We start from the raw sequence: 15,002 nt of genomic DNA on the forward strand, positions 1-15,002 counted from the left end.
GCCAGGTGAAAGTGATCTCTCCCTCATTGGATATCACACAACACTTTGTCTAGAAATCTCCTTGGCAATTATTTCACTCTATTGTGAGCTCCCCACGTATATAACCTCTCCCACCATTTTGTTCTAGATTGATTGGTATGTTTAAAAAAATTATTATTTAGTAAATAAATTTAATTAAACCATTATAAACCTTGCTTTCTGTCTTACTAATGACTAAGCCTAGCAAGGACTAGGTAAATGGAGTTAAGTGATTTGCCCTGGATCAAACAAGTATGAAGTGTCTGAGGCTACATTTAAACCCAGGTTCTCCCAACACCATTTCTTTTGTGTCATGGAATCCTTTGGCAATCTGGTGAAGTCCTTCTCAGAAGAATTTTTTTTAAATAATTCAAAGAAATGCTCAATTTCTGGCAAAACTTGATGACAATAAAAGTGTAATTTCCCCCCAACCAAGTTCATGGACCCTCTAAAAATTTTTTTTAATCTTTAATTTTCATCTTAGAATCAGTACTGTGTATTAGTTCCAACACAGAAGGGCTAGGCAATGGGGATTAAGTGACTTGTCCAGGGTCACCCAGCTAGGAAGTGTCTGAGGCTAGATATGTATGTATGTACTCAAGATCCCCATATCCAGGCTTAGCCCTCAATCTTCTGAGTTACCTATTTGCCCCCGACAGAAATCTCTCCATAGTCCTCAGGTTAAGAGCCCTCGTCCTTTGCTATTTTGGGAAGTATTCCCTAATAATCTAAATACTTCAACTACCAAGGAGGAACATTCTGTAAAATGGGGATAATAATAGCACCTACCCACACAGAACTGTTGTGAGAATTAAACAGCATAACACATGTAAAGTGTTTTGTAAACCATTGAATGCAGGTCTTCTTGGCTCCCAAGCCAGGCCTTTATTCTTTATGTCACAGTGCTTCTCTGATTACTGACAGGGATTACCCACTGTAGCCTCCAAGAAGACTTCTCCGGGGGTTCCCTAAACTGTATGAAAATAAACCTGCTCATGTTCGCTCACTCCTCCGCCATCTTTTTTTTTTTTAATATATTTTATTTTATCATTTCCAAGCATTATTCGTTAAAGACATAGATCATTTTCTTTTCCTCCCCCCCACCCCCCATAGCCGACGCGTAAGTCCACTGGGCATTAGATGTTTTCTTGATTTGAACCCATTGCTTTGTTGATAGTATTTGCATTAGAGTGTTCATTTAGAGTCTGTCCTCTGTCATGTCCCCTCAACCTCTGTATTCAGGCAGTTGCTTTTTCTCGGTGTTTCCACTCCCATAGTTTATCCTTTGCTTATGAATAGTGTTTTTTTCTCCTGGATCCCTGCAAGTTGTTCAGGGACATTACACTGCCACTAATGGAGAAGTCCATTACGTTCGATTATACCACAGTGTATCAGTCGCTGTGTACAATGTTCTCCTGGTTCTGCTCCTCTCGCTCTGCATCACTTCCTGGAGGTTGTTCCAGTCTCCATGGAACTTCTCCACTTTATTATTCCTTTTAGCACAATAGTATTCCATCACCAACATATACCACAATTTGTTCCGCCATTCCCCAATTGATGGGCATCCCCTCGTTTTCCAGTTTTGGGCCACCACAAAGAGCGCAGCTATGAATATTCTTGTACAAGTCTTTGTGTCCATTATCTCTTTGGGGTACAGACCCAGCAGTGCTATGGCTGGGTCAAAGGGTAGATATTCTTTTGTCGCCCTTTGGGCATAGTTCCAAATTGCCCTCCAGAATGGTTGGATCAATTCACAACTCCACCAGCAATGAATTAATGTCCCTACTTTGCCACATCCCCTCCAGCATTCATTACTTTCCTTTGCTGTTATGTTAGCCAATCTGCTAGGTGTGCGGTGATACCTCAGAGTTGTTTTGATTTGCATCTCTCTGATTATAAGAGATTTAGAACACTTCTTCATGTGCTTGTTAATAGTTTTGATTTCTTTATCTGAAAACTGCCTATCCATGCCCCTTGCCCATTTATCAATTGGAGAATGGCTTGATTTTTTGTACAATTGATTTAGCTCATTATAAATATGAGTAATTAAACCTTTGTTCCTCCGCCATCTTTTTACCAGCCATCTGGTGGACCACCAATTATAGCAATTATAAAAAGGATAGAGAGAGGGGCATCTAGGTGTCTCGGTGGATAGGGAGCCAGGTCTAGAGATAGGAGGTTTGGGGTCCAAATTTGGCCTCAGATACTTCCTACCTGTGTGACTCTGGCCAAGTCACCTAACTTTCATTGACCCGCCATTTCTAATTTGCTGTCTTAGAACGGATAATTTTTTTTTTTTATTTTGCCTTATGGAAGGGATGAACAAAGAAGCATTTAAGCCGAAGTGACTTGTTTTGGTCAGTAGCCAAGGGGTCCCAAATAGAGTGACTCAAGGAAAGTCCAGCCAGATTACAAAATGAGAAGCAAAAGTTTCCAGGACGATGAATTTGCTCAAATTGAGCTCAAGGACAGCACAACAAATTTCATATCTTTCTATTTCATGGTCAGTAGTTTTGACAAGAGGAGTTATTCATACGGTATCTCTGTGGATTAAAGTCAGGGTTGCTAGGAAATGACCAATTATTGTTCATTTCAATTTACTCTTATCTGTTTTTCTTTCCATTAGAAACCCAGCAGATAATCCCCAGGTTATAATGCAGTTTTGAAGAGTGCTTAGGTTAGGGGAGGCTTTTATTATTTTATATATTTCTTTTAGTTGGAAAGGTAATATGATTTAGTGACCACAGAACTGGCCTTGGAATCAGGAAGTCCCAGGTTCAAGTCCTACTGGTGACTGAGTGCCCTTGGGCAATTCATTTATCCTTTTAGCATCCCAGCCAACTTACTAAGACTACAATTCAGAGTAGGTGCCAGTCTGCCTTAGTTGAGGGAGCTTCCTCATTACAAGTCTGGTGCCTGCCCCCTCCAAAAATGGTGGTGGGGGGGGATTGAAGTAGAGGGAACTCTGGAAATAATTTAATTACTTCTTAATCTAATCTAATAATCTACCAAACAGAAATTGAATTCAGTGCAATTCAATAATCTTTTTTTTTTTAACCCTCACCTTCCATCTTGGAATCAATACTGTATATTGGTTCCAAGGCAGAAGAGTGGTAAGGGTTAAGTGACTTGCCCAGGGTCACACAGCTGGGAAGTATCTGAGGCCAGATTTGAACCTAGGATCTCCCATCTCTAGACATGGTTCTCAATCCACTGAGCTACTCAGCTGCCCCATCAATAATAATTTTTTAAAAGAACCAACTCTGTGCTACATATTGGAGAGACAAGGGCAAGAATGAAAGAGTTCCCACCATCACAGAAATTACTTTCTAGTCCTTACATGCTTGAATCCAGGACTGGAGATTCACTTTAGACTTCATACTCTTCCTAGTCCTGGAAAGTGGTATTCTGTGGTGTCTGCATGCCTATCCTCCAGGTGTCTATCTCTTCTTATTTATTTTTAAAATGTGTGAATATTTTTCTTTGTTATATTAAAATTCCCAGGTAACTCCCTTCCTCCCTGCCCCCCCCCATCAGAGAAGGCATCATTTAACAACAACAACAAAAAATGCATGTATAAGAGTAAGTCTTGCTTGTTTGCATTGATCAGTTCTTTCTCTGGAGGTGGCATAAAGCAAATTAGAAGAACATGGAGCCTATCACCTATAAGATTCATGGATAAGAGGAGAATTCATGAATAGACATCTTCTTGTTATCTCTCCCTGTACTGTCTTCCCTGGGTTCTCTGTATACAGTAGGAGCTTAATCCATCTGTTGGATTAAATTGAATTTTCCCATGACTCGGGATTTTTTCCTTTCCTTGAAGAAATGCAGGGAGGACAGTAATGGGGAGCTAAAGTGTCTCTAGAGAATCCTGGCAGCCAATAATGCTCAGAGAAGGCTCCCTTGAGACCTGACCACTTGTTTATTTGGCTAATGGGTGCTGAGACTCCTGGCAGCCAATGTGCCACTGTCCTTTGTGTAGTAACAAGATGCTAGCACCAGGGCTCCGGTCTTCCCTTTCCATAGATGAGGAGCTCAGCTGAGTTTTGATGAGGTCAGGAATATTTCTTCTGAACGAGATTGCCATGTCAGCATCTAGCTCATCATTCTGAAGATCCTCCCTCGGGGTCAGGGATATCCCTGCCAGAATGTGCTGAGCCTCCAGGCAGCAGAGGGGGAGAGGACTCCCCATCCAAAGAGGGACACGGCACGCAAACATAGGAACGAATAAGAAACACGCAGGATACATTGGAGGTGATTTCTGAAGGAAGAGATGGCACTGAACGGCTTCTTGTCGAAGGTGACATTTTGGTTAAGACTTGGAAGGAGCCAGGAGATCAGGATGTTTGAAAGCAGCCCAGGAATGGGGACAGCCAGAGAAAATGCAAGGAGTTAGAAGATGGAATATCTTGTGTGAGCAAGGAGGCCAGTGTCTGCTCCAGGAGTTAAGGTCCTGCTTCTTGGGTGAGAGATCATACAGGATCTTGTCCTAAAGGAAATGACACAAACAGGAGGTGACTCTCCACAAGTAAGAGAACCATTCTCTTTTTCTTTTTAATCCTTACCTTCCATCTTAGAATCAATACTGTGTATTGGTTCCAAGCCAGAAGAGTGGCAAGGGCTGGATAATGAAGGTTAAGTGACTTGCCCAGGGTCACACAGCTAAGAAGTGTCTGAGGCCAGATTTGAACACAAGATCTCCTATCTCCAGGACTGGTTCTTGGTTCACTGAGCCACCCAGATGTCTCCTACTCCATTTCTTCTAAGGAACTCCTGCCCACAGTGGTCTATGCATTGATCACCTGAATTAAATCAATCTATTCCCATGCATTTAAGTTCACTGATATCTAAGATGTTGATGTTTAATCTTTCCATCTCCTATTGGACCATATCCAGCTTACCTCGGCTCCAAAATTATTACATTTCTACTGTGGGCAAGAAGAGCAGGATTTACCCAACATGAGCTAAGCTGGAGGAAGAGCCAAGAAAAAAGAGAATGTTTGTGTTCTTTTTCATCAGCCTTTTCAGATTACTCAAGGTCACCTAAACAAGAAGAAATAACCTAAGACTGTTAGTCTAGTTGTAGACTGAGTAGAGGTTGTAGATGGTTCCAACACCTACTGCGGAAAGTAGGGTTTTACTTATCTATAAGGGGGCAGGGGGGGTTCGGCAGCCCAGGAGACAGAATTAATCGGTTGTGACTGTCCAGTTGAGCTTCTGGTCTTGCTCAATGTCCTTTGACAACTTTAAAGAATTGGAAAGGACTTCTAAAATCATCTAATCCAACCTCTACTCAATTCATTCCCCAACAAGGCACAATTTAGCTTCCACTGAAACACTTCCATTAATTTGTTTGTTTTACAAATATTTATTAATTAGTACCTGGGTACAAGGCACTCTGTGAACTCTCTTCTTTCTTTCTTTCTTTCTTTCTTTCTTTCTTTCTTTCTTTCTTTCTTTCTTTCTTTCTTTCTTTCTTTCTTTCTTTCTTTCTTTCTTTCTTTCTTTCTTTCTTTCTTTCTTTCTTTCTTTCTTTCTTTCTTTCTTTCTTTCTTTCTTTCTTTCTTTCTTTCTTTCTTTCTTTCTTTCTTTCTTTCTCTCTTTCTTTCTCTCTTTCTTTCTCTCTTTCTTTCTCTCTTTCTTTCTCTCTTTCTTTCTTTCTTTCTTTCTTTCTTTCTTTCTTTCTTTCTTTCTTTCTTTCTTTCTTTTTCTTTCTTTCTTTCTTGGTGGTGATGGGCCTGTGCAAGGTGTGACAGGTCCATCACAGCCAACGCTGCAGCCTATCCGGTATTTTTTTTTAATAGTCTGGCTCTCAAACCATCTGAGGGCCAGGGAACTGGCCCCCTGTGTAAAAAGTTTGGGGTCCCTTGCATTATATTCTAAGTTGATTTTTTGGAATGTGACTTTGTAATCATGTGTAGATTAGAAGACAACTTAGTTTTCCAAGGTTCTAGGCTTATCCTGAGCAATTTCTGCATTCTGTATAGTCTGTCAAAGTTTGGCAGGGCTCCCAAATGTGGCACACAGTGCAATTAGCTCATTCAACCTTTTGACAACATTTCAGACCTGACTAATATGAAATTGTCTTTGAAAAGCATTGACCCACAAAGGTGGCAGGGCACATCTGTCTATAGTGTGTTGAACATCAAATTTGGAATTTTAATATCAACAATTAACTAGAATGATATCTCACTTGGACAGAAGTTATTTGATTTTCTTCTCTAGGCTAAAATACTATTTGTTTAACTATCAAACCACCACACTAGAAGACAGTTTGAGTTTTCTATGTAGTCATTTTTTAGAGGATAAAAAGAAAAAGGGGAAGCCAGCATTTTAGAGATTTTTCTTAAAATGAATGATTACTTTTAAATAGCATAGGCTAACAATATTATCTTATTAATTAGGTATTTCTTTCTCTGTAGATATAAACCAAAGAGGTTTTGATAAAGTAATGGACTTTTATTTCTTTTCTCCCAACATGAGCATTTCTTGGCTATACTTTATAATTAGGTTTAAGGAATGCAGAGAAAGTCAACTTGGAGATCTCATTTAACAACAGCAGTCATTTCCTTCAGATAATCTTTGGGACAAACCAGATTAGTCTGAGTTCTACCTCTGTTGTAAGCTAGACCTGACTCTTGCCAGCCTGGTGGTTCAGGTTCAGAATTGGAAGGAGAGGAAACACTCATAGACTGCTTTAATGTTAACAAAAGGAATTTCACTTTACCATAGCATGGAGAGGATAATTAGTCAAGATCCCGCATTGATTCTATTGGGCAAGCTTCTCTACCTTTATATTTGCCTTTGTGGGGGGAACACTTAACTCTGCCTGCAGTGGTTTTGTACCGAGCCCATTGGGAAGTTGTATCAGTGATTTGAACCTTAGTCCTCTGGTTCAATCAACTCAAGGACAATTTCAGCACCTTTAAAGAACGTTGCTCTAGACCATGTAGGGAAAGGTCTTGGGGAAAGTTAGCACAGCCTATGTAGCAAAAGACCACATCATACCCCAAAAGATATCGAAGGAGAAGCAAAGGATCTGTGCAATATACAATAGGGACAATAGGACCCCGAATAATCAAAAGTTGGATATTTGAGGCTTTAGAAAGGCAAGGAAGGGCAGCTACATGGTTCAGTGGATAGAAATCCAAGCTTAGAGATAAGAAGGTTCTGTGTTTAAATCTGGCTTCAGACTCTTCCTAGCTATGTGACCCTGGTCAAGTCATTTTACGTCAAATGTCTAGCCAGTACTGCTCTTCTGCCTTAGAAATGGTACTTAGTATTGATTCTAAGACAGAAGGTAAGGATGGGGGAAAAAAAGACACAAGGAAACAGTATTTAGTAAGTGCCTACTACAAGCCAAACACCATGCTAAGTACCTTACAAATATCTCATTTCATCCTCACAAGAACCCTGGGACATAAATGCTATTATTATCACTCTCATTTTACAATTAAAGAACCTGAGGTAGATAGAAGTTAAGTGATTTGCATAGGGTTACACAGCTGATATGTATCTGAGGCTGGATTTGAACTCAGATCTTTCTCACTCCAGACCCAGCACTCTATTCATTGTGCCACCTTGCTGTGTTAAGTAAAAATAGTATACAAATAGAATAGGTCATTTTATTCTCATTCAAATGTGGCATTTTTGTCAACTGACAAATGATACCCATACACATATCAATGACAAAGCAGTCTTACAAAATTTCCATTTTAATTTGGGTAAATAAATATTTATTAAAAACCTACTAGGGGCAAATCTATGAAGCAAGGACCCTGTATGGGGTCAAACAGGAGATGGAAAGTTTAAACATCAACATCTTCAGTGTCTGGGAATTCAAATGGATAGGAATGGGTGCCTTTAATTCAGGTGATCATGACATAGATCATGATTGGCCAGAATCCTTTGGAAGAAATGGAATAGTCGTCATAGTCAACTAAAGAATGAGAAAAGCCACACGAGGATAATCTCAAAAATGACAATGATATTTGTTTGAATCCAAGGCAAACCATTCAACATCACAGTAATACAAGCCTATATCCCAACCACTGGTACTGAAGAAGCCAAAGTTGCTCATTTCTATGAAGACCTGCAACATCTAAAGATGTTGTAACACCAAAAAAAGAATGTTGAATTCATGATGGGGGAGTGGAATGCTAATGTAGTGTGTGAACTCTTAAAAGAATTCAAAAGTTTTGGCTGTTTGAGTTAGAAAAAAAGGATGGAACTCTCCAAGTACCTTGCTGGCTTCTCACCTAGCACTAAGTAGGGTGTGAATTCACTAAGTGGTTTTCGAGCTCCTCCACCTAGTTCAAGCTTGTGCTGATTCAATCAAAAGATAGGCAAAGGAGAGTTAATCCTTTCTTCATAATCTAGTGAGGTACTTAAGTTAGTGTTAACCAAAGTTTCAACTCCAACTAGGCAAAGATAACAAAGGATTCCCTTTTCACAAGTGTAAACTCAGAACAGACTAAGAACCAAGAATTTCCCTTTACAGTAGGAAATCAAAAGATAATTGGAATAACGGGCAAGTTTAGTTTTGGAGTCCAGGGCAGAGACTAACAGAGTCTTGTTACAATAACTCACTCGGTCATAGCAGACATTCTTTTTCAACAACCCCAAAAATGACTCTACACATGGGCATCTCCAGAGCGTATACTGAAATCTGATGGATAAAATACTTTGCAGCCAAAGGTGGAAAATCCCTAAAAACTCATTTAAAATCAGACCATGAACAGAGTATGGCTCCAATCATGACCACCTTATTGCAAAATTTAGACAAATTGAAGAAAGTTGGGAAAACTATCAGATCATATTTGGTATGATCTACGTAACATCCCATATAAAAATGAAGAAGAGTAATGACTAGATTTAAAGGAGTAGATCTGGTAGATAAAGTGCCCAAAGAAATATGAGCAGGATTCATAATATTGTACAGGAGACAACAATGAAAAACATTCCCAGGAAAAAGAGGATCAAGAAAGCAAAATGACTGTCTGATGAGGCTTTACAAATAAATGAGGAAAGAAGGAATGCAAAAGATAAAAATAAGGAAGATGTACCCAAATGAATGCAGAATTACAACGGAGAGATAATAAGGTGTCCTTAAATGAGAAATACAGAGAAATAGGAAAAAAAGAGAATGGGAAAGAATGGGATCTCTTTAAGAAAATTTAGAGATATCTAGGGAATATTTCATGCAAAAAATTAGCATGATAAAGTACAAAAATGGTGGTGACTTAAAAAAATATAGGAGTTTAAGAAGAGGTGGTGAGAATATACAGAAGAAGGGCAGCTAGGTGGCTTAGTAGTTAGCTGGACTTGGAGATGTTAGGTCCAGGGATCAAATCTGGTCTCAGATACTTCCTAGATGGATGACCCTAGACAAGTCACTTAACCTCAATTGCCCAGCCCTTACTGCTCTTTTGCCTTATAACCAATACTTAGAATAAATTCTGAGACAGATGGTAAGAGTTTATTTAAAAAAAAAAAAGAATACACAGAAGAACTGTGCAAGAAATATCTTAACATCACTGATAACCATAATAATGTGGTTATTGATCAAGAACCAGACATCCTGGAGAATGAAGTCCAGTGGACTGCCCTGACTTAATTTTTTTGGTAATTTTTTTTTTGGACTTGACAGTCATCAACAAACATGAACATTTCTATTTTCAAATAAATATAGAAATATAAAAAAAGAAGACTGCATATGTACCTGTGAACCTAGCTTCTTATTGGTGTTTGCTTCAGAAATGCCTTGTGAAGGACCTTAAATGCCTAACAAAGGAGTTTCAATTTCTCCTAGATGCACTAAGGAGTCCCTGGAATTGTTGAATGGGCAAGAAATATATTTAGATCTGGTTGAGTTGTGCCCATGCCACGATGCCTTGTTTTATTAATGGCAATGCGTGCTTCCTTCTGTGCTGTATTTCTTTTTTCCTCTTTTAGGGGAGCTCCAGTGGGGCACCCAGGGAAGCTAAAACAATGCTTGTATGTGGTCAGCTAAATCAGAGAACTTCCCCAGCTCTGGTCTTGGGAATGACGGGACACTCAGAAAACCAGTGAATGAACTCAGCATATAAAGACTGATCTCATCCTTGTTGGAAATGGAGTCTGATAGCCTTGGGAGAGACAAAAGCTGTGCAGTTGTCTTCGGTGAATCTAGTTTATTCTCTACCAAAGATTTCTTTTTTGTTTTTGTTTTTTTTAATTTCCTCAAAAAGTTGTCAGTAGAATTCATGCATTGAGAGGTAGGTATGGCACGCTGGGAACGCAAAATGGTGGTAGTGGAATATGTTGTCATATGAAAACATTACTCAGAGCAATGACATTTCTGGAATAACTTGTAATAAAAAAAACAAACAAACATTTACCTTCTGTCTTAGTATTGTGGGTTAAAAAAATATATATATATCCTGGCATGGGACAGAGTTCCTCCCTCCTACTTCCTGGTGTGGGATTGGTCTTGAATGGACCAATCCCGTGCATGGGAGGAACCACGCTTCCCTACTTCCAGGCGTGGGATTGGTTTATATAAGGACCAATCCTGAACCTAGGAGGGACCTTTGACTGAAAAGATTCTGGGAGTTTGGCGGCTTTAGTCAGTTGCATGTTAGGAAACTCAGTTTTTTTTTTTCCTTTTAATAAAGTTTTAAAAAAGATCAGAGTCAGATAACTTTTCTTTCAGCCCTTTCAGTATCAAGTGGCAAAGACTAGACAATAATAATAACGCTAACAATAACTGGCTTTTATATAATGCTTTAAGGTCTGCAAAATACTTTACAAATATTATCTCCTTCTGTCTTCAAAACAGCTCTGGGATATGGTTGTTATTATATACCCATTTTACAGATGAGAAAACTGAGACAGACAGAGGTTAAGTGACTTGCCCAGGGTCACATACCTAGGAAGTATCTAAGGCCAGATTTGAATACAGGTTCTCCTGACACTCTATCTACTCTGCTATCTAGCTGTCCCTAACTGAATTTTTGAATGTTAAATCGATGATGCATATTTGGTATTTGGATATGGGCATATTTGCCAAAGAAGTCTATTATAAATATTTCCTGTCAGTGCCTATTATACCTACTGACACCATCTCTGGGGGGAAGATCAAAAGTGAATCTCTTGTTCACCCTTTGCCTCCAAACCAAATCTTAGAATCAGAAAATCATGGATTTAAAGATGGAAGGGACTCTTCAGAGGCCATTGAATCCAATCCTCTCATTTAAAAAATAATAATAATAACAACAACTAGCATTTATATAATGCTTTAAGGCTGGCAAAATACTTTACAAATATAATTTCCTTTTGTTTTCAAAACAGCCCTGGGATATAGTTGTCATTATATACCCATTTTACAGATGAGAAAACAGAGACAGGCAGAGTGACTTGCCCAGGGTCATACAGATGGTACGTGTCTGACAGTGGATGTGAACTCAGGTCTTCTTTAGTGCAGGTCCATCAATGCCATTTTACTTCGTTATTCTACAAACGAGGAAACAGGTCCAAGGAAGCTTAATGATGTATACAAATTCAAAGATATTATAAGCAATTGAGTGGGATTTGAACCCAGATCCTCTGAACCCAGAGCCAGTACTCTTTCCATTGTCATTGTTCAAGTCATCCTTTGAAAATTCTCATTTGGACTCTTGTAATATGGCCACTTCTGTCTTAACTTGCAACAATGTCTTTGCTGCCAGTTTGTTATTTCTTTGATCCATTTTATACCCTCCTGCTAGATTGCTGTTCCAGATGTATAATTTTAATCATGTAACTCCGCTGCACAAAAAGCAATTGTCTGTTGCATCAAATCAGAAGACTTGGGTTTGATTCCTGGCTTTTCTGATGTTAGACAAGTCAATTAGCTGGACCTTAGTTTCTTACTCTATAATGTGAGGAGATTGTGCTTGAGGTCCTCTTAATCAGTTCCAAATTTCTAAAATGGTGAGCAGCATATAAGGTGAGTCCAAATTCCTTCTGATCTTCAGGGTGCTCTGTAATCTGGTTTTAGCTCCCACTGCTCTCTCACTTCCATATAACTTGTGTTCTACTTGTATAGGATTCTTTACCATCACCTCCAAAAGCCCTGCACTTTCACCTCTGCTATTGCAATTACCTGGTTGAGATATGATGAGGATCTGGACCAAGATGGTGGCCGTGTGAGAAGAGAGAAGGAGATGGATGTGAGAGATGCTCTGAAGGTAGAAATGACAATTTTGATCCTGAGATTGTGAATCTGGGCCATTCCAAGGATGCTGGTACCCTTGATATAAACAGAGAAGTTTGGAAGAAGGGTAGATTTTTTTGGGGAAGATAATGAGTCCTCTTTTGGAGATGTTGAGTTTGAGATGCCAATAGGTAATGAGTTTGAAAATTTCTGATTGACATCTGGAGATGCAAGTTTAGAGATCAGGAGAAACACTGGGGCTAGGCACATAGATCTGGGTATTATCTGCATAAAGATAATAATTAAGCCCAACATAGTTCATGTGGTCATGAAGGGAAAGAAAAATAATTCACTGGTCAGAAAGATGTTTCTTGAACTATTATGAATAACTGAAATATTTATAAACAACTACACATGGACTCAGACTGAGTCTCTTATTTAATTTACAGTTCTATTTGGTGTCCAGAGGTCCACAGAATCAACATCAGAAACCATGCCATTCTCAGACTCATCACTACCTTTCATCAACCCTGCCACGATAAACACAGGGAAGCAGGATCCTAGCAAGGTCCCCTTTTCTACCATCGTTGATTATGTTACAAACAGAAATAGGACTCCAAAGAAGAGAATGCTCCAGATCCATGGCTCACCTATTTGTTTTCCTAACAATTTCTCTTCACCCCTGAGGTAAGATCTGTTACTTACAACAGGTGACAGCACTGGGTACTGGGGGTTAGTGGTTTATGTTTTTTTATATTTTTTATTCCTGCCATAAAAAGGATAGTCAGTAATAAAACCCTTCTCACTAAGCTTAAGGCTAAATTATACTGCTGTCAGGGAGATTTCTACCTATTGTACTAAGGTGGAAGGGAAGGATATTAGGTTAAAAGATTAATTAGGGGAAATTCTCCAATCAACTGAGCTAAGTCCGCTGTTAATGACTCTTTGGGACTTTGGGTCTTTAAGGAGGGATTGGGGTATGTCCACTGATAATGTCATGGACAGGATTAAATACATTGAATTCTCATTTAATTCCTCTGGGATCATGTTTAGTTGTTAACTTGACCAGAATTCACAAATACTTCAAAGTTGTTACTCTTTATAATATTGTTATTTTGTGAAATTTTCTAGTTCTGCTTGCTTCGTTTTGGATCAGTTCATATGAGTTTCACTGTTCTTTGTAAACAGTAGCATTGATTTGGTTGACTTTGCTATTGGGATAGGAGCTCCCTCTTGTGGGGGGAGAGTGAGGGAGAGAAAGAAAGTCTGAAATACCACATTCATCACCACTATTATTTAATATTGTACTAGAAATATTAGCTTTAGCAATAAGAGAAGAGACAAAATGGAGTTAAAGTAGATAGTGAGGAGACCAAGCTGTCACTCTTTGCAGATGACATGATGGTCTACTTAAAGAACCCCAGAGAATCCACCAAAAAGCTAGTGGAAATAATCAACAACTTTAGCAAAGTTGCAGGATACAAAATAAACCCACACAAGTCATCAGCATTTCTATTTATCTCCAATCCATCTCAGCAGCAGGAATTAGAAAGAGAAATTCCATTTAAAAGCACCCTAGACAATATAAAATACCTGGGAATCTATTTGCCAGGACAAATACAAGAATTATATGAACACAACTACAAAACACTTTTCACACAAAGTTAGATCTAAACAACTGGCAAAACATTAATTGCCCATAGTTAGACTAAGCTAATATAATAAGAATGATAGTCCTACCTAAATTAATTTACTTATTCAGTGCCATACCAAGCAAACAACCAAAAAACCATATTTTCGGAGTGTATACTTTATTTATAGGCAATGAAGAGTTTCTGAATGATTTGATTATATTTTTGTGGAAGGCGTATCTTCATGCCAGTCACCCAGATTCCCAAACTTGGAGTGAACCTGATCGGTTTCTGAGTCTTGCCAATTCTACCTTCATAATGTCTCTTTCAACCATCCCTTTGTCTAGTATAGCTACTATCCTATTTTAGCCCATCATCATTTCTCATCTAGCCTATTTAAAAAACCTCCCAATTGCTTTTCCTGCCTCTAGTATTTCTTCTCTAAAATTCATCCTCCACAGAGCTGCCAACACGAGATTCTTAAAGCATAGGACTGATCATGCCAGGCTCAGTTCCAGTAGTTACCTGTAGGACCAAATAATCGCATAATCTTCTGATATTTAAAACCCTTTACAGCCTGAATCCAACTTATCTTTCCACTATTCATACCCATTTTTCCTCTTCACATGCTTTTTGGTCCATTCAGTCTGGTCTTTTTGCTTTTCCTCATACGTGATATTCCATTTCTTTTCTGTATTTTGTTTTGTTTTGTTTTGGTAGAGGCTGGCCTTATTCCTTTCCCTTCTTGGAATCCCTTTTGGTTGTCATTCAGTCATTTTGGTTGTGTTCAACTCTTTGTGATCCCATTTGAAGTTTTCTTAGCAAACATACTAGATCGATTTTCCATTTCCTTCTCCAGCTCATTTTACTGATAAGAAGATGAAGGCAAACAAGGTTAAGTAATTTGCCCAGGGCCATAGTTAGGAAGAGTCTGAGGTCCTATTTGAACTCAAGTCTTCCTGTCCCCAGGGCTAGCACTCTATTCAGTTTGCCACCTGGGTGAATTCTTAGTTGACTGTAAAACTCAGCTGAAGTACCACTTGGTATCCAATGTCTTTCTTGATCTACCTTCTCTCCTGCTACCCACCCCCCATATACTTAAGTTACCTTGTAAATGTGTATATAATATGTTTGAATTAGAAGTTTTACCCTAGGGATCATGTATGAGAGTGCCT

The 15,002-nt window shown here is 38.8% G+C and overlaps 1 protein-coding gene across 1 annotated transcript in view; it reads left to right on the top strand.

Moving 5' to 3' along the window:
• LOC130454491 (uncharacterized) overlaps window positions 1–15,002 on the top strand; it is a 43,065-nt gene that overhangs the window by 7,373 nt on the left and 20,690 nt on the right. The window contains exons 2-3 of the mRNA XM_056798432.1: window positions 12,089–12,230; window positions 12,646–12,883. Coding sequence (XP_056654410.1) covers window positions 12,690–12,883 — 194 coding nt within the window. The 5' untranslated portion in view covers window positions 12,089–12,230; window positions 12,646–12,689. The remainder of the gene's footprint in view (window positions 1–12,088; window positions 12,231–12,645; window positions 12,884–15,002) is intronic.

Source organism: Monodelphis domestica, chromosome 5 (genome assembly GCF_027887165.1).
Source record: "Monodelphis domestica isolate mMonDom1 chromosome 5, mMonDom1.pri, whole genome shotgun sequence".
NCBI classification, from domain to species: domain Eukaryota; kingdom Metazoa; phylum Chordata; class Mammalia; order Didelphimorphia; family Didelphidae; genus Monodelphis; species Monodelphis domestica.